General features: G+C 38.8%; 1 protein-coding gene across 2 annotated transcripts; it reads left to right on the top strand.

Moving 5' to 3' along the window:
- The first annotated feature begins 224 nt into the window (after positions 1-224).
- Positions 225-19,073, top strand: LOC103848432. 2 transcript variants are annotated; one of them, XM_033284728.1, is made up of 2 exons: positions 225-3,155; positions 3,457-19,073. In XM_033284728.1, exon 2 carries the CDS (start codon positions 17,962-17,964, stop codon positions 18,970-18,972), a length of 1,011 nt encoding a protein of 336 aa, XP_033140619.1. In that variant the 5' UTR covers positions 225-3,155; positions 3,457-17,961; the 3' UTR covers positions 18,973-19,073. The 2 variants fall into 2 exon arrangements, with proteins under 2 accessions (XP_033140619.1, XP_009123583.1); XM_009125335.3 differs by having other exon boundaries at positions 2,266-3,155; positions 3,457-3,947.
- Positions 19,074-20,862: the final 1,789 nt, after the last annotated feature.

Below are 20,862 nucleotides of genomic sequence, written 5' to 3'. Positions count from 1 at the left end.
CCTACGTCGACCGATAGTCAGTTGAGGACATCGATCGACGGGTTCTAGCTAGGCCTATGCGCGAGTATGAAATGCCCTATTAAGATACTAAATTGGCGGTTAGCCCTCTCTAGCAATCCTAATATGATAGATAGGTGTCAGGATGGGATAACAAGGGTGCTTGAATATGCAATCCTATGATCAAGTTCTAGTTAATTACTCTAAAACAAGCAATGAATACAAATCTATCATGAATATCACAACAAGGCAGATCTATAGTTTGGGGCTAATCCCACAAACCTATCTGAACCATAAACCTAACAGGTGGATCTACTCAGAAATGATAACAAAAATCATAGATGAATAGATATAAAACTGAAATAGAATAGATAAGAAAACCAATGGAGTTCCAGGAGGACTCTGATAGGAGTTCCTCCCTTCTCTCCTAAGAGAAACAATGGAAATGAAAGTGTGTAGAAAGCGTAGAAAGCGTAGCCGTCAACAATGGCTTAGAAATAACATAAATAGGGTTTCTGGTCGTCCAAGGGTATTTTGGTAATTTGTGGCTTCTAGGGCTTCACGCAGTCATAAAATATACAAGGCCCACGATCTGGGATCTCCATCGATCGACGTGCAGAATGCTGCATCAATCGACGCGGCTTCCTCTTCTCGGCAGCTTCCTCTCGCGAGGCAGACTGACCACTCTTTAGTAAAACGAGCATAACTTATGCTACAGGATGCTGATTGACCTGAGACCGGTGGGATTGGAAAGCTAACTCAAAGCTCTATCTTGTGTCAAAATATGGGCTCAATCTAACGGTCGGAAAGTCTCCGTCCATTGCTAAACATCTGACGCGTCTGTGCAACTCTGCACCTTAAAAGGTTCCAAAAGACTCCAAAATAATCATATTTCACTTAAACGTCCCTAAACCTGTAAATATTCTAAATAAATTCCAAAACATAATAATTGTATCTTAAAACACTTTAAAATACTTATAGACCATGATTAAAAATAGGTAAAATATATGGTCTATAAACAGTATGAGTTAACCCAATAATTTACATTTCGAAACGAACTTTAGGCAATACTTTATGTCATTTGCCTTCGATCATAAAACATCCCCTTGATGGTGGCCAAGAAGTCATCAGCCTTTCCTAAAGATAATTTTAATAAAAAATTTCGTTTGCTTTTGTCACTTTTGTCTTGTTCTTCAACAAAATTTGAACACGAGATATTTACTGAATAAACAAAAAGAAATAACATTAGATATTTTGTTTTTCGTCATTTCTCCACTGAAAAAGAATTAAAAACCATCTTGAAATCTAAAGCCATCAAGAGATCTCCACGTGGGAACAATCAAGACCTACCGACAGTTTGATATATAATTGTCATAATCGGTGACACTTGACAAACAAAAAAATTATCACAATCGTTCACTCGACAAAGGACCCACTTTGATTCTCTATACGTGGCGCAAATCTAATCGAGGTTTCTGACGCCAGCATGCCTAAAGCATACAGACGCAGTTGGTCAATAGGTTGGCCTCCTCTCCTACTTCCTTCCTCTAGCGATTTTTTAATTTCCCTCTCAACTTATAAATATAGACAACTGGAAAATTTATTTTTTGTTTGAACTGTAAAAAGTAACTGAAAAGTATTTTAATTTCTGTATTAGATAATAGAGGCGGCAAAAATATACATTATAAATGAATATTTTATAAAATAATAAATTTTCTCTGAACTAAATTTGGATAAAAAATTATTAATCAATACACTTTTAACTAATAAATACTGTCAATACTATTTTTTGAACTGTTCTTACAAAATACCACTGTCAACATAGTTAATTTATAAAAATTAAAAGTTTCATATTTGAGAATATTTATAATTTTTGTTTTTAGATAAATATGTGTTTTGAACTAATTAAAATTCTGATACTTAAATATTCAAAAACAAAATTGGAAATACATTCAAAAATTTGAAATGATTTTATTTTTAAATAGATATTAAATTTCAACAGTTTTTCAATAAAATATGATTTCAAATATGATATTTTTAAAATAAATAATAAAGAGGATAACAAAATTAACTCGAGTATCTCTATTTTATCCAAAAGAACAAATGATATTCTTATACTCCCTTTGGAAACTTTATCTTTGCATAATTTTATTCAGTATTCGTATAGCATTAATTTATTTAATTAAGAACATACCAGAAAGGAAATGGCTGATATTTTATTTTCGTTAAAATGTTTATTACTGAGACCAATTATAAAATAGTTATTCTTGAGTTTACATTTTAGGGATGAACTTCTAGGTTCACCAACCAATAGAATTTTACTATTTTAAATTTGATATCTTTTAAAAAATAAAATGAATTATTGTCATGTTATATAACGTTTTTAAAATAAAAAGGTAAAAGAAAAAAATAGTTACATAAAAATAATTTAAAGAACAATATTTTTAACGTCATCAGCAAAACACTAAACCATAAATCCTAGATCCTAAATCTTAAATCCGAAACCCTAAACTTTTGGGTAAATCCTACACCCTTGGATAAATCATAAACTCTAAATCAAAAACATTAAACACTAAAACCCTAAATCCTAAACCCTCGAGTGTTTTAGTGTTTAGTGTTTTTGATTTAATGTTTACGATTTATCTAAAGGTTTAAGATTTACATAAAGATTTAAGTTTTAGGATTTAGAGTTTAATGATTAGGATTTAGCGTTTAGTTTTTTCTTGATGATATTAAATTTTTTTTTTATAATTATTACTATTTATTTATTTATTTCTATTTTTTTATTTTAAAAATAATATAATTTGATAGTATTTTTTTTTTATATAAAAGATGTCGAATTTAAAATAACACAATTTTATTAGTCTGTGAATTTAGAAGCTAAGGAACAATAAGTCATTATAAAATGACTACCACACGGTCCATACCTGTCTTTTCCGTCTATTTAATTGAAGCTATTGCTTAAAACGTCAGTTTCGGGAGTTGGGTTTGTTGTACAGTCTCTTCTCTCTCTCTCTTCTCTCTCCCTCTTCTCTCCTGTCTTTGCAAGCTCTCTCATATGGCCGGCCTGAGATGGCGAGAGTGGTGGAACACGATGGCGTTCCCCGCGCGGCGCATCTGGAATCGTTTCACCGTTCGCGTCGGATTCCGCCACAGCGGTAGGCTCCGATCCTCCCTCCACCGTCTGATGATCATCTCTCGCTCTGTTTCTGTTTCATCTCATTGAGAAGAAAAAATAAACATAAAATCAGTTTCAAATTTGTCTCCATGTTTTTCATCATAGTTAAGATTAGATTTTGTCTTATTATGTGCTTCTTGAAACTGTCGGTAGAAGATTTGAATTGTAATTCAGAATCTTCTATTTGGTTTGGATTAAAATTCAGATTTGGCTCTTCTTAAAAAACATATTTTCTTGTTCTTGCCAAACAACAAAGTGATGAATCTTCGCGTGTGTTGCAGGACTCTTGAGGTTACAAAACGATGTGAGTTCTTGCGAGTACGAAGACATACACATCATGTGGAATCTGTTGCACAAGATCGATGATCCGACACCCATACGTGGCGCACGGATCCAACAACGAATCCAACAGAGGAAGAAAGCTTGTTGGAATCTCTTCGATTCATATCTTTGCCAAAGATTCTGATTATATTTATTATAATATATATAACCTAAACAAATTTCAAACCATATTTGTAATTTGTGAGAGCCTTGACGGGTCCCCTGCAAGTGTGGTGAGGTTATTGACAAATTTCGCTAAATATTAAAATCCAAGGTTGAACGGTTTAGCGGCAATTCCATGGCATGTGTCTCCTCCCTGTATGTAATATATGCGTATTATCATTAGATGAGTGTTGTGATATATAAGATTTAAATGGTTCCATACTTTGATGTTACGCTTATCTATGTATTTTTCTGATTCTACTCAGAAACACAACTTTTAAACCCATAACCATTTGATATCTGCCATGACATATTCATATTTCCTTGAGAAAATGAAAACCAATATCTGATCCTTGGATACATAAATTAATAAAAGGGATGCAATTGTGCAATTGCAAAGCATGATTTCCTTTCACCACTGTTGAGGTAAAATAACGTCGGATTCATTGTACATTTGTAATACTACATAAACAATAAGTGAGATGGTTAAAAAAATATGAGAGTGTTGTTTATCTTCTATATATTAATTGAGAAACATTGTAACTTCGTTTTGTAACCACGTGTCATTACGAAGATTCTTAAAATTATTAATGAAATATAATCACATGTTATAATGAAAAAGAAGGAAGAAGACAATACCCTGATAGCTCGTTTCTATCTTTTATAAAGATGTTGAGCGATTGTAGTATGCTGAAGTTTCCATTTACTAGGAACATGCTATCATGGGTGGGAAAGAGAGTGGGAGGATCAACTGTTAGATGTTATCTCGACAGAGCTGTTGGAAATGACGATTGGCATAAGAGATTCCCTCATTCTGCTGTAAAATATATGAAGCTGTGGGAATCGAATCATCGTCCGATCTTAGCGGATATTCTCACAAGACCGGTAAGAAAATCAAAAAAATTTAAATTTGACAAAAGGTGGCTGGACAATGAGAAACTGAGACAAGTAATTTTGGATGGATGGAAATCTCCCGATCTTCTACCCCACGCAAATATTATGGAGCATATTTCGAGTTGTCGTAAAACCTTGAGCCAGTGGAGGAGAGAGCATAATTTAAACAAACTAGTGAAGAAACTTAAAGAGAAGGTTGAGGGGTTGTATTCAAATGATGATGCGACAACTGAGGAAATAGTAGAAGCCTTGAAGGAACTCTCTGATGCTCTTAAGGCATAAGAGATGTTCTGGATGCAAAAGAGTCGAGTTTTTTGGCTAAGGAAAGGCGATAGAAACATAAAATTCTTCCATGCATTGACCAAGCAGAGGAGACCTAGGAATAAAATCATACAACTTAGAGATGCAAATGGAAATATTATTGAGGATGAGGAAGGATTGGTAGCCATTGCTAATAGTTACTTTAGGCAGATCTTTGAATCCTCCAACCCATAAGATATAGAGGATGCGCTATCAGAGGTATCCACATCGACTACTGGGTCGATAAATAGTGATCTTACAGCTCCGGTCACTGAATGGGAAGTCAAATTAGCACTTTTTCGATGCGTCCAGAAAAGGCACCTGGACCAGATGAGATGACAGCTTTTTTTTATCAGAAATTCTGGGATATTGTAAAAGATGATTTAACTCATATTGTTAATCAATTTCTTTTTGATGGATCAATGGCGAGTGGTTTGAACGATACTAATATCTGCCTCATCCCAAAAACGAACAATCCCAATGAGATGTCCCAGTTCCGACCCATCAGCCTATGTAACGTCAGCTACAAGATTATTTCTAAGATCTTACGCCAGAGATTAAATAAAGTTCTACTTGATAGAATTTCAAAAATCCAGTCAGCCTTTGTTGCTGGAAGACAAATTTCTGATAATATTATGATTGTCCAAGAAATGTTTCATGCCCTTAGAACTAAGCCAAGCTGAAGAAACAAAAGGATGACCATTAAGATGGATATGAGTAAGGCATATATGAGGATGGAGTAGTCGTTCATTGAGGCAGTTATGCGAAAGATGGGGTTCTCTGAGGTTTGGATTACCTGGATTATGAGATGTGTTACATCGATGAAATACAAGGTACTTATGAATGGACAACCAAGAGGAAATATTGTTCCAGAGAGAGGCCTACGTCAAGGGGATCCTTTGTCTCCTTTCATCTTTATTCAATGCACGGAAGCGCTCGTTAGCCTTCTTAATCATGCAGAGAACCAAGGAAAGATAACGGGGATGCGCGTTACATGCGCATGTCCTTCTGTATCCCACCTTCTCTTTCCTGATGATAGCATTTTCTTATGTAAGGTGGAGCCCCGTGAATGTGAGGAAGTGATGAAAGTAGTCAGGAAATACAGAGAAGCATCGGGACAATGCATTAATTTTGAAAAAAATTTCCTACTCTTTGGTGAGAATATTAACGCAAATGTTAGACATGAGATTAAATATACTATTGGAATCCAGAATGAAGGAGGAATAGGAATATATCTAGCAATTCCAGAAGATATTAGCAGATCCAAATGTACACTTTTTGCATTTTTGAAGGATAAATTAATGCGTAGAGTGAATTGATGGACATGCAGATGGCTATCAAAAGGTGGAAAAGAGTTTCTGATTAAATCTATCTTGTTAGCGCTTCCGACATACGTTATGTCTAGTTTCATGCTCCCGTTGGAGATATGTGAAAACCTTGATAGTGCCATTACGAAGAGTCTCTATAAACAGCCCATCATATGTGTGAGCCAGTATTTCAGCAGCACAAAAATTATTATTATTGGGAATCAGACATAGGGTGCATTCATGATATGAGGTTACGGTATGGGAGGATCCTTGGATCCCGACAACACCAGCTAGACCAGCACGTCCCTTAGCCCCAGCGCTGCATCCGAACATGAGAGTCAATGATCTCATTAACTAGGATATGAAGGAATGGGATGTGGAGCTACAGAGAACTATATTGACCCTGCTGATATACCCTACATAAGGAGTCAAGCCATAAGCACCATTCATCGTCGGGATAGATTCTCCTGGAACTATACTAAAAATGGACAGTATACATTCAAATCAAGATATTGGGTAGCTCAGAACTTACTAAAGGCTGATGAAGAGAAGAAGGTTCTAGAACCTAGTATAACAAAGCTCCAAGCCTTTGCATGGAAGATACAAGCTCTTCAAAAGATTTGTCATTTTATATGGCAACTGATAACTGGTTATGTGGCAGTGACGAGGAATCTGTTACGACATAACATGAGATGTGATAATTACTGTCCCCAATGTGGAGAACCAGAAGAATCCGTAACTCATGCAATTTTTGAATGTCCACCAGCTTTACAAGCTTGGTCTCTCTCAGCGACACCAACAAGCCAAGATGTGTTTCTTCTTCCGAGCATATATGCCAATATGGATTATCTCTTCTAGAGAAATAACAATATTGTTGAACCAGAATTAGACAGAGACTCATATCCTTGGATAATTTGGTATCTTTGGAAGGCCAAAAACGATAAACTCTTTAGGGAAATTGACAAGGATCCTTTGGAGCTAGTCCGATATGCGGAGAGTGAGTGTCAAGCCTGATTTAACGCAAATGAAATAATACCAACAGCTCCACAAGGCCTTAATATTGAAGAACCTCAAGTCTTAAGCTTGAGTAATATCTGCATGATATATGCCAATATGGATTATCTCTTCTAGAGAAATAACAATATTGTTGAACCAGAATTAGACAGAGACTCATATCCCTGGATAATTTGGTATCTTTGGAAGGCCAAAAACGATAAACTCTTTAGGGAAATTGACAAGGATCCTTTGGAGCTAGTCTGATATGCGGAGAGTGAGTGTCAAGCCTGATTTAACGCAAATGAAATAATACCAACAGCTCCACAAGGCCTTAATATTGAAGAACCTCAAGTCTTAAGCTTGAATAATATCTGCATGATATATGCCAATATGGATTATCTCTTCTTGAGAAATAACAATATTGTTGAACCAGAATTAGACAGGGACTCATATCCCTGGATAATTTGGTATCTTTGGAAGGCCAAAAACGATAAACTCTTAAGCGAAATTGGCAAGGATCCTTTGGAGCTAGTCCGATATGCGGAGAGTGAGTGTCAAGCCTGATTTAACGCAAATGAAATAATACCAACAGCTCCACAAGGCCTTAATATTGAAGAACCTCAAGTCTTAAGCTTGAGTAATATCTGCATGATAGATGAGTCATAGACATCTACTGCACAGTTTAGTGGATATGGATGGGTCTGGCTTGATAGCTTGGGGAAGGGTCAACTTATGGGGACACAAAATCATATTCGAAGAGAGTCTGCCTTACATTCAGAGATGGAAGCACTGAGATGGGCGATGGTGAGTATGCACAAACATTCGACTTGTCAAAGTTTTGGAACGGACTGCAAGGATTTGATTGCAATGATCAACGAGTATCGTGCTTGGCCGATCTTTGCGACATAATTGGAGAGGATAGAGACTCTCAAGATATGCTTCCCGGATTTCAAGATTACTCATATTCCACGAACCCGGAATCAGATTTCAGATTTCTTAGCTAGGACTGCGAGATCTTTCCATAGAGTATTCTATTTCATTGGTTGTTCTATTCCGGTTGGGTTACCCAGACCACCTAAAATTTGAGTAATAGAATAGCCTTTCGATTTGAAAAAAAAAACTAAAAAGTAGTTCTCAACCAATGAATCCACGAAGAATGAAAAAATGGCAGGATCAATTCGTTAGATACTGATGTCCAAATAAAGTGCATTTACTCTTTGTTTGTTGTATATAGGTGTCGTCTGCTTCTGGCTTTATTTAAAGGACAGTCTACAAAAGAGTAATCAACAAGTATTAATAATGTGATGGCTTTTTCCCTTTTCTGGGTAGACATTTCACTTAACAATACTCACGGCTTATTGATTTTATGTAAATGGAATAAAATCAATCGAATTTGTATCGCTAAATACGTTCCTTCCGAGGCCTACCGGATCAGCCGATAGGGTCTATAAAAAAAATGTAACTACACTCATTTGGTCTTTTCTTTTATGGTAAATCCCTTAGATATTAAATTTTTTACCAAAAATAGTTTTAAATACAAAAATGCACCCAAATTTACCAAATACAACTGAAAAGGAGAATAAGTCATGTGAGACATGTTTTGGGAAACCATAATTCCAAATAGTGATTTCTTTATTATTCACCCTTCATTTTTTCTTTTCTTTTTAGGTGAGACTGCTGAGTAGGTGACTATTTGTACGCATGACTGCTATTAGATGGTTTTCCTCTAATTTTGATTGGGGTTTAGATGATGTTAAGTTGCATGAGATAAACGTTAGATAAAGTTGCATACCATTTTCGAGAAAGGATGAGACATGTGTTACATAAAATTCTTTTCTTGGCAATCGTCTTAAGATAAAATCATAAAATTGTTAATACTGACTGGCTGATCTCTTCTCCGTAGCATGATATTCCGGGACTCAAATTCTAACGTTCATGTCCATCCTCTTGTGTGCCCATAGCTCTCTCTCTCTCTCTCTCTCTCTCTCTCTCTCTCTCTCTCTCTCTCTCTCTCTCTCTCTCTCTCTCTCTCTCTCTCTCTCTCTCTCTAAGCCTGTGGGGATCAGAAGCGGTAATTATTAGAATTCAGAGTACTTGTTTACTGAACCTATAATTACCATATGATATTTCAGGGACTCAAAACTGAAACGTCCATGTCTCTCTCTCTCATAGATCTTTCATATTTTCACTACTTCATCTCTAGCATGTTTATATTGGACTGTAAATTTTTTTTTGAACAATTTATCAAAAAGTAAGTACAATTGAGAAATATATATAACTAATATACGAAAAATCAGAATGTTACACATAAATTTCAGCAATCTGAAACCTATAAAACATTTGTAGTTGCTCATGATAACAGAGTGTTGGGTGGGATATCATACTAAAGGCTAGTTCGTCCAGGTGAATATTTCCGCACAAACATGGAGAAGCAAACAACCACCACCCGCATAGGGGAATAACTTATATAAATAGGTATTTATTATTAATTTGATCTACTTTTAAGTTTGTTTTTTGTCGAACGGCTATTCTATTACTAAAACTTGAGGTGGTCCGGATAGCCAGACCGGAACAGAACAACCAATAAAATATAACTTCCTATGGAAGGATCTAGTTGTTTTAACTAAAAAGTATGAAATCTGATTATGCGCTCGTGGAACATAAGATATATTGAAATCCGAGAAGCATATCTGTAGCATCTCTATCCTCTCCAATTCTGTTGCAAAGTTTGGCCATGCATGCGGTTCCTTAATCATTGCAATGAGCTCTTTGCAGTCTGTCCTGAAGCTCTGGCATGACGAATGTTGAAGCGTATTCTCCATCGCCCATCGCAGTGCTTCTACTTCCGAATGCAAAGCTGATTCCCACCACTGTCCATCCATACCCATCCACATCCACTGAATTGAGAAGAGGATGTCCAAGATCCATCTAGCAAGCAAATGTTACCCATGCCTATGCCTTGGGGTTTCTCCCTATTGTTTTCTTGTACGATTGGTGGTACCATCTCATTCGCATTGAACCATGCCTGCCATTCACTTTCAGCATACTGTACAAGCTCCAAAGGGTCTCTGTCTATCCCCCTAAAGAGTTTATCATTTTGAACCTTCCAAATATACCAGATTATCCATGGATAAGGGTCCCTGTCTTGTTCTGGTTCGATTATATTGTTCTTCCTCCAGAACAGGTAATCCATATTTGTGTAGACGCTTGGTACTGGAAAAACATCAGGACTTGTTGGAGTTGATGATAGTGACCAAACTTGAAGAGCTGGCGGGCATTCAAAAATTGCATGAGTTACAAATTCCTCTTGGTCACCACACCTTGGGCAATGGTTATCACACCTTATATTACGCCTTACTAAGTTCGTCGTTACTGTCACATAACCGGTTAACAATTGCTATATAAGACGACATATTTTCTTAGGCGTCCTTAATTTCCAAGCAAAGACTTGGAGCTTAGTGATACTTGGCTCCAACACTTCTTTTTCTCCATCTGTCCTTAATAGATTCTGAGCCCCCCAATATCCAGATTTAACCGTGTATTAGCCATTTTTTGTGTAGCTCCACAAGAACGTGTCTCGCCGATGAGTTGTGCTTATGGCCAAACTCCTTATAAAGGGTACATCAATAGGATTGACATAATGTTCCAGCAACTCAACATCCCATTCCTTCGATTCCTGATTAATGAGATCAATGACCCTCATATTTGGATGCATAACTGGTGCTACAGCTGTAGCTTGCCTAGCATGTGTCATTGGAATCCATGGATCCTTCCACACTTTGACTTCATAACCAGAATCTATCTTCTGTCTTATCCCCAGTAACAAAAGCTTCCTTGCAGCAGAGATGCTAGTCCACACATAGGATGGACTGCTTATAGCGTTTACCCTCAGGGACGAGCTCAATCTATAGTATCTTCCCCTCAAGACTCGGACAACCAGCGAATCTGGATATTGTACTAGCCTCCATAATTGTTTTGCCAATAATGCCAGATTGAACTCATGGATCATACGAAATCGAATCCCACCCTCCTCTCTAGGTAAACAGACTTTTTCCCATTTCGCCCAGTGAATTCCTCTTTTTGGTGGATTCGAACTCCACCAAAATTGTGCAATGGCGCTGGCAAGGTTTTCACATATCTCCAATGGGAGCAGGAAAGTGGACATAACATATGTCGGGAGAGCAAGTAGAATGGATATGAACAACACTTCCTTTCCTCTTTTCGAGAGCCATCTACATGTCCATCCATTCATTCTATGCTTCAGTTTATCCTTGAGGAAAGCGAACAATTTGCATTTTGAGCCATTAATATCTTCTGGGATACCCAAATATAAATCTCCATATCTCCTTCATTATGTATTGCAAGTGCATCTTTATATTCTTGTCTAGTAATTGTATTAATCCGCTTACCAAAGAGTAAGGAGGATTTATCAAAGTTAATGCATTGGCCTGATGCTTTACCATATACCCTGGCTACTTTCATTACTTCTTCACATTCACGGGGCTCCGCGTTACAAAAGAAAAGGCTATCATCAGCAAAGAGAAGGTGGGATACCGATGGACACGCGCATGTGACACACATCCTCGTTATCTTCCCTTGGTTATCTGCATGATTGAGAAGGCAAACGAGCGCTTCCTTGCATAGAATAAAAATGAAAGGAGACAAAGGATCTCCTTGACGTAGGCCTCTACCTGGAATAATATTTCCTCTCGGCTGCCCATTTATGAGTACTGTATATTGTACTGACGTGATACATCTCATTATCCAAGTAATCCAGATTTCTGAAAAGCCCATCTTGCACATGACAACTTCAATAAACGATCATTTCGTCCTATCATATGCTTTGCTCATGTCCGTCTTAGTAGCCACTCTTTCAACATACGATCTACTTTTAAGTTATACATATGATTTGAAAGGTGTCTCTTTTTTTTTAGAGAATTTGTTTTTTTTTTTTGGAAAATTTTCTTAAGAGATTCAATTTCTAAGGCTTGTGGGTCAATTTAAGTATTAATTTTTTTTTTAAAGTTTGGTTTACAAAATGCACATTACAAATTATAATTTCTTAATGTATAATATAATTATATGACTGATAACTATGTACGCTTGATAGACCATAGATTTGACCCATTATCACCCGTGGTTTATAAGTTTTTTAATAACTATTAATTATGTTCTAGAGTCTATTTAGCATATTTATAGGATCAATAGTGATTTGGAGGAAAGTGATGATTTTGGAGCGTTTTGGAGATATTTGGAGCAAGCACCCGAGATGACCATCGAGTTCGACCATCGGTCGACATTGAAGAGGAATAATCGATCGACAACGAAGCTCGCAGAAAGCCCGTTTGGTCTTAGCCGACTTAGAGCCCAAGTCTTCACCAATTTACAAGATTATCTCTAACGAGTTTTAACCTAATTATATAAGCTTTGCTAACATGTTAGAGGAAAAGAGTGCTTTCTTGTTTTACTGATAGCAACAGTTTTTTAGGATTTTTAGTAGATTGGAGAGAAGATCCAAAGTTATTTGTGATTTAGACTCCATTAATATCTATCTATTATTCTAATGCAGTTTTCATACCTTATTGCTGTCATGAATTACTTGGCCAGGTCTGAGTAGTTCTCTTGTTAGATTTTAGGGTTTAAATAGGTTATGAGGGATTAGCCCCAACTATAGACTGCTAAGTTGTGATATTAATCATTAGAATTGTCATTAATGCCTGATTCTAGATTAGCTACCTAGAACTTGCCCTAGGATTGTTAGATATAAGCGATAGCTTTCATCTCATCCCGAAACCATTCTAATTGAGCTAAGACTAGAGTAAGGTGAGAGCTGATCTAATGAGATTAGTGAGCACATTCAACCCGCGCATTAACGCTTGACCAATAGCCTCGATCGATATTCAAATAGAATAACTGGTCGACGTTTCGAATAGTGCATCGATCGATATTCATATAGAATCATCGGTTGACACTTGTCAATAGACGAACCTAGAAAGCGAGAGCCTAGTGGTTCGTTTATAACTGTTGAGCTCTATAATATCATGCATGCAAATTATTAAGTTTCTATAGGATTATAATTCTAAATTTCCTGAACAAAAACCCTAAGTCTAACTATTTTCTTTTATGCACCAAAACCTCAACCAATCAAATCGAGCAATTACTTGCTCAACAAGTGCAACTTTATATTTAAATCATTGAACCACCTAGGTTAACAAATCTGATTAGATTTATTAGGTTCCCTATCTGCCTGTGGATTTGATCCCTAAGTACTCCAACTGAACCTCTTATTTGAGAGAGTAATTCAATTCTTAGGGTAGTTTGAGTGAGATCAAATTTGGCGCCTTTGCCGGGGAGCTTTGATCGCCTTATAGATTTAGTCTTGTTTAGTCTAGGTTTTCGCTTAAAAATCACTTTCTAACACAAATTGTTTTTTCTTGGCTTTTCAGGTACATGCCCAGCAGTACCAGAAGCAACAAGGAAACTCAACTGCTATTCTCATCAGATCCTGCAAGCTTGGAACGTTCAATCCGCAAAGAAATATGTTCCTCATCGATCGACAACCACACAAGTTCATCGATCGATTCTCGTCAACCACCGTTGACCCTGACACCAATCTCGTCGACCGACACTCACTTTCTACCGTCGACCAAAGACACTCTTCCGTCGACCGACACCTTCCATCCGATATCGATCGACATTTCTGTCCGAACATCGATCGATACTGCGCCGCGAGACATGGTTGCGACTTTGATTATTGTACGTGATGATAAGGGAGACATGTATGACTAGGAGGGTCATCTGCGTAATGCAACAAATCAGAGGATAGACACTCAGGGGGCTGCAATCCCTAAGCCTGATACTGATGCTACATGCACTACTCTACCTTTAGATGAGGCTGCTCGACCCAAAACGTTGGCTGACTACAACTGTCCAGATCAGTTCTACACCAACAGATCAGCCAATCATCCTCCAATTATTCAGAGGGGGAATTTCGAGTTAAAGCCGCAGTACTACATACTCGTGGGATAGACACCCTACTATGGGTTATCTCACGAGCATCCTATGGACCATCCGGAGAGGTTCGAGAATCTTATATCTGCTATTAAAGTCGAGGGAGTCTCTGAAGACTACCTCCTATGCAAGCTCTTCGAGTACTCACTTGCTGAAGATGCTTCAAATTCGCTTAAGCAGTTACCACCAGGATCTCTCACATCCTGGAGCGACATCAAGAATGCATTCTTATGCAACTTCTTTGATGAGGCGCGTGCTGAAGACTTGAGGAGCAAGATTGCTACATTCACTCAAGAGCCTGCTGAATCATTCAGAAGCTCCTGGATCAGATTCAAGTCTTACCAGAGAGACTGTCCACACCATGGATTCAATGAAGTACACATGCTCAGTACTTTCTATAGAGGCCTCGCGGTACAGTATCAGATGGCCTTTGATGCTTCCAACAATGGGAACTTCAACACTGTTGGGGTCAAAATCGGTTACGACAAAATCAACGTCAGAGAAAACTTTCTCTTCATTAAAAAATGAAATCAAGAAAGAATGGAAAAACTATCAAAGGTCTAAAGGATCAGTTCGTCGAAACAAACAAACTCGATCATCGAACACATATTCAGCTTGGCCGTTCGCCGAACTGGAGCTAGACTAGTCCAGTTCGGCAAACGGCCTAGCTGGATCCAGCACTGATTTAGCTCGGCCGTTCGCCGAGCTGGACCAGTCTAGTTCGGTGAACAGCCGAGCTGGACCCAAGACGGATTAAGCTCGGCCGTTCGTCGAGCTGGACCAGTCCAGTTCGGTGAACGGCCGAGCTGGGTCGACCGGAGTCCGTCTTCGCCTCGTCCTCGTAACTCCTCTCCCGAAGATTGCATTGAACTCATTCTTGTTTCGTCTCGATCGGAAGTATCGTTGGAACTTTACGATTTTAAAATCGTAAAATACTTGTTCCCCGAAGAACATTCGGATTGATCGTATAAAACGACAACGGTTAGCTTAACACCCAAGGTTGGCTATGCTATTAGAGGAATTTGAATGTCCTTCGGAATCAACGTCGTTTCAGAAGAATTATTGTTATAAAATCGTAAAAACGCCAAAGTCGGGAAACATCCCAAAAAGGGCCAGAACGCGGCAATGAGCCCACTTATGATGTTATGAAACCAAGCCCAGTTGTTACGATGGTTTGTTTTTTTTTGCACAGAAGAAGATAAATGTCAAGTTTCTGAAGATAAATGTCAAGGTTCCAAGGATAAATACAGAGATCGAAGAAAAATGGAATATTTCCGCGGAGCGATAAAGTTGACTAAAGGCAGAAAGGGAAAAAAGGAAAAACAGCCTTAGAAGGAGTATATAAGGGGATCGAAGCTGAAGGGGCAAGAGGAGACAAGAACTATTACTCAGAGCAAAAAACATAGAGCATTTACGCAATTTTTCATTTTTGTTATCGAGGTGCGACTCAACTAGGTTTCAAGTCTTAGGTTGCTAGAACTAGGAATTTCGCCGACAGCTCTCGTGGACGAAGGCTCTTACCTTGTTGTAACGCTCAAACATGGATTCAAAATAAAAACCTTTCTTGCTCTCTCTTTGATTCCATATATTTATTTCTCATCTATACTTTCGTGCTCTGATTGCTTGGCGAGTGGTTTAGTAGATATCTGAGACCTCTGGAAAATTTAGGATTTCCTATCTTTCCTAATTTAAACGGATTTCGACAGTACGAATTTTGGTTCCTACTAACACCAGGAATCCAGAGGAGGCAGTGAAAGTTATTTAGAACTTAGCATCCAGCAGCAGCACCAAGAATATGACTTTGAGAGGAAGATATCTGCAACCATTCTTGGGAATGACCATATGGATGAAGTGAAGGCAAAACTGGACAGTGTTCACAATCTTCTCAGGAAGCAGGTCTGCTTGGTTGAGAACGTAGAGACTGTAGACACAGAGGGTAGAGCAGAGGTAGAAGAAGATGTGAACTTCATTGGTAGAATTGGATTCCAAGGGTGTGGAAACCAGGGTGAAAACATAAATTCCTATGGAAATATGGGTAATTTCAACTAAAGTTCGCAGCACCAGAAACTCTACAGCAACAACTACAGCAGCAACAACATGGATTATGGAAACTCCTACTACTAGAAGCCACCACCACCTACTCAAGAGAGCAAGGTTGAAGAGATGCTTGATAGGGTACTTGAGGGACATCAGCGCATGACGGTGGACTTCAATAGGAAGATTGACTCTGTCTACACACCCCTGAACACAAAGTTTGAGACTTTGAGCACCCATGTGAAAAATCTGGAGATGCAGGTTGTTCAGACAGGAGAAGCTGTTAAGAGGCAAGAAGCCTTAACAAGAGGGGTAGGGGATGATGTGATGATGCACCACGTGAATGCCATCATAGATAATGATTTATGGCAAGTGGTGAAGCAATAGAAGCTGCAAGAGGGAGATTTGAAAGTAGAGAGCTTGATGAGTTTCAGCGGATCGCATTGGTGTCGATCGACGCGGGACTCTGAACATCGGTCGATAGAAGTCATCTAAAATCGATCGACAAGCTCTCTCCAGAGCATCGATCGACGACACCTACCAGTCAACCGAATCTTGCAATGCCGTGAGGATCATGACTCACGAGGAATTCGCAGCCAAACACCCACATCCGCCCAGCCCTGTTTATGTCAAGATCGATCGACATTCTGACTCTATCATCGATCAACATAGAGAGACAGCCATCGATCGACAACTTCCAGTGTCCATCGATCGACGAGCACCTCTTACACACCGAGGTCAGATGCCAAAGATAGACGTTGCACGTCTCAATGCATTTAGGCCACAACCCAAACCTTCAGATAAACCACCAGAGGCCATCAAAACACCTTCCGATGATGCAGCAGATCCGATGGAAATTGATTGGGTTCCTATGGGAAGAACCCTGAGGAAAAGAAAGGAAAAAGTGGCAAAACATCTGAAAAGGGGAGCTAATGAAAAGGAAAGGGAAAATTTTCAAAAGAGAGTCTTCAGGATTCCTCTAGAAAAGCCATTCGAGGAGGCTTACTTTACCCACAGATTATGGATGTTCTTCAGAGAAACCATAGAGACCGAAGAGGACATTGGTAGAATGTTCTGTGAACCTAGAGAAAAGATGAAGAAGAGGATTACACTGAAGAAGAAGAGTGATCCTGAGCAATTTGCAATACCATGTACGATGAAGGGTATTGATTTCCCACATGCTCTGTGCGACACAGCAAGAGCATCAGTCAGCATCCTACCTAGGGTTATGGCAGACCATCTGGGTCTGCAGGTGGAACCTTCCAAGGAATCATTCTTGTGGATTTTTCTCAGAGGTGCTCAGGAGGAGTTGTTAGAGACCTTGAGGTGCAGATTGGTAATGCCCTAGTTCCAGATGATTTCAATGTCTTGGATATCAAGTTAAACTGGAACTCTTCTCTACTACTTGGGAGAAGTTTCTTGTCGACAGTAGAAGCAGTGTGCAACATGCAAACCAACCAGTTGTGCCTGACACTCATAGAGCCACTTGTGCTCTACAATCCTATTGCAGTCAAAGCCACAGACGTCCTCCGGAAGAATTAATGATCCATTTTTTTTTGATAAAAAAAAAGAATTAATGATCCATAACTCATCGCAGCATGCCACTTTGGGGCTGGGTACGAAACAAAATACTCGGCATCGATCGAAACTTACACTGCAACTTCGATCGACAGTGCCAATCATAAATCGATTGACATACCCAAAGAAGAATTGGTCGACTGTAGTCCAAAAAATTGGGAGAGCGACTAATACAACCCCACTATGGTAGCACACACCAGACACACCATGCATACGGAGGAGTATGATGAAGTTTATGAGGAGGAACGAACTACAGAGTACAATGCCATTCTTGATGAGGAAGATAGACTTATCCACCATTCCTCTTGGAAAAGGAATGCGCCGTCGATGGAAAGAAAAGTCTCAACATCGATCGACACTCATCCCCATCAGACAGGCCGAAAACGAGCATCGACCGACATTTCCTACTTCTCATTGATCGACACTGGAGTTGACCGTATACGAGAAGGAGATTACTCGATTGGCAGTTGGGCAGATGATCACCATCAAGAAAGCTATGTAGTAGAAACAAAATTCATGAACCAGGAGCAGATAAACTTCATGAGGGTTTCACATATAAGGAACTTCTTAACATGCAAAAACATTGTGAAACAGATCAACAACGAGCAAAAGCTACTGGGGGAAAGAACACGTTTCAGCCATTCTATCGACAAAGCCAACCGCCCATCGATCGACAACAAACCTCCATCATCAATCAGCATCCTTCCGCAACCATCATCCAATGTAAGAAAAAACCCTAATTATGATAACCAGTATCTAACACATGATGAATTTGGTATTTCCAGGGACCAAGATGGCTACGCAAGAGCAATAGATGGCCATCAACTGCAAGTATCCAGAGAGAACATTGCAAATATTCTTCAACTAATGGAGCATATAATCTCTTCATGCAACAACGCACCGTCCCAGCACATCAGCAGAAGGTTACAAAAGAGTTCTATGACACAGCTTGATATGATCATGGACCAGCCAGCTGATGGAGATAGAGATGGAGAGTTTAGAGATGATCCGGCTGAAGAAGATGATGTCTTAACCATTCCTAAAGGTCCCATAACTCGAGCCAGAGCCAGGAAACTCAAAGAAGCTATTGGAGGACTAATCAGGAAGTCTTTGGAGCAAGAAGAATGTCTTGGAGGAAGCTTGATACTTCAAGATACACTTATCACCATTCAAGCCATCTTACCATCAAGCTGAGTATCATCTAGGCTAGCAAGCTATGTGTGCTCTTTTCCTATCATTGTTTTTGTCCCATTGGGTTTTGCAATGATAGGTTTTTAACGAGGCCATAGTCTTGCTATCATATCACCTAGTTGATACTCTCGGACCAAACCACATGAAGAACCTTATGTTATCTTTTATTTCTAAGTACTTATGTCTTTTATTTTCGAAAACTCTATCTAAGTTATGTCTTTGTTTCTACATTAATTGGAGGAGCCTGTTCCTTTAATTTCGAAATGCTTGGAGCCTGTTCCAAGCCTTTCACTATATATATGTGTGTGACGGCAACCCTAGCATCTATCAAGTTTTCTTTCACTTAAACCTTTGTGTTTTCTTCTCCCTTGCTTTCACGAGTTAAGAGAGTGTCTGGTGTGTAATATCCAGTCTGTTGGTGTGTAATATCCAACGCCCAAGGGCTTTAGAAAGGTGTGTCATATCCGATCTAAGCCTAGGAGTATCAAGAAGCCTCTCCGCAGCCTCTTGTGTCACCAATCGATCCACAACCTTGATAAACTTGAGTCTTTGATTCGTTTATGCAAGGATCTATCCAAAACCATCCAGAGAAGAGTCCTAGGATCTCATTAAGTGGTATCAGAGCACTCTGGAAGGGGAGTTTCGATTTTTCTTTTGCTTGTTCATAAGATCTACTCTTTGTCGTTTCACTTGATCATTCGGTTCTTGTGTTTTGATTTTCACTTGATCTGTTTGTTTTCATAAATCAGGACAGTTAGATCTGATTGTTTCGTATCTCATATTGCTAGATCTGAGAATTTCGATCAAGTTTTAAACAAAAACCTTTCACATTCTTGTCGATTACGTTATTGGTTTGCTTGATCCAAAAGTTTCTTGTGTTTGTGTGATTCGATCTGTTATTAGAATCGTGGATCAGGATTTGTTTAAACCTCATTTCATCATCCGTTGAATCTGATCTGTGTTGTTTCCATTTAGGGAGTGATAAAGAATTCAAATAGTCGCGTGTTGCTCAAGTATCGATTGCCGCCTTGCTTAAATCTTTGTGTTTTCTTATTTGAATCCTTTTCGTGTTTCGATTTCTTTGAACTACTTACTGGTTCAAGTCTTGTGTGTGTCAGGAAGCAATGGGATCTGAGTAGGATGATGAAACCTTTGTGAGAAGGAATAAGTTGTTACAAGAAGCAATCACCAAACAAGTGATGGAAGCGATGGTAAAGTTGCTGGAAGAAAAGTACGATCAGAGATCGAATGATGGGCAGGGACAAGCATCTGGCCAGAGACGTGAGTAAAGAAGAAACAGACAAGGCCAGCGTGAGCATGCTGGATCAGAAGAAACTGATAACTTCTATGAGAGAAGTAGCCATAGCTCCGGCTCGAGACATAGCAGTAGAAGATCTCGACATGATCATCAGGGCCAAAGGTATAGACGCAATGAGCTATCAGGATTGAAGCTTAAGATCCCTCCTTTCCATGTCAAATCTGATCCAGATGCCTATCTTGAGTTGGAAAAGAAGATAGAACTCGTTTTCAACTGTCAGCATTAGTCAGAGACTAAGAAGATTCAAGTGGCTGCTACCGAGTTCAATGATTATGCTTTGAGCTGGTGGGATCAGTTGGTTACAAACAAGAGGCGCAATGGTGAATTTCCCATTGAAACATGGGCAGAGATGAAAGCTGTGATGCGCAAGAGGTTTGTACCAAGTCATTATCACCGTGATCTTCACCAAAAGCTGAGACTGCTTACACAAGGATCAAAGTCTGTAGAGGAATACTTTCAAGAGATGGAATTGCTTATGCTGAGAGCTTGTGTATCTGAGGACAGTGAAGCTACTATGGCACGTTTTCTTGGTGGACTCAACCGTGAGATACAAGACAGAGTGGAGATGCAGCACT

Source organism: Brassica rapa, chromosome A02, assembly GCF_000309985.2.
Source record: "Brassica rapa cultivar Chiifu-401-42 chromosome A02, CAAS_Brap_v3.01, whole genome shotgun sequence".
Classification (NCBI taxonomy): Eukaryota; Viridiplantae; Streptophyta; class Magnoliopsida; order Brassicales; family Brassicaceae; genus Brassica; species Brassica rapa.
This window is presented reverse-complemented; position numbering and strand designations above follow the sequence as displayed.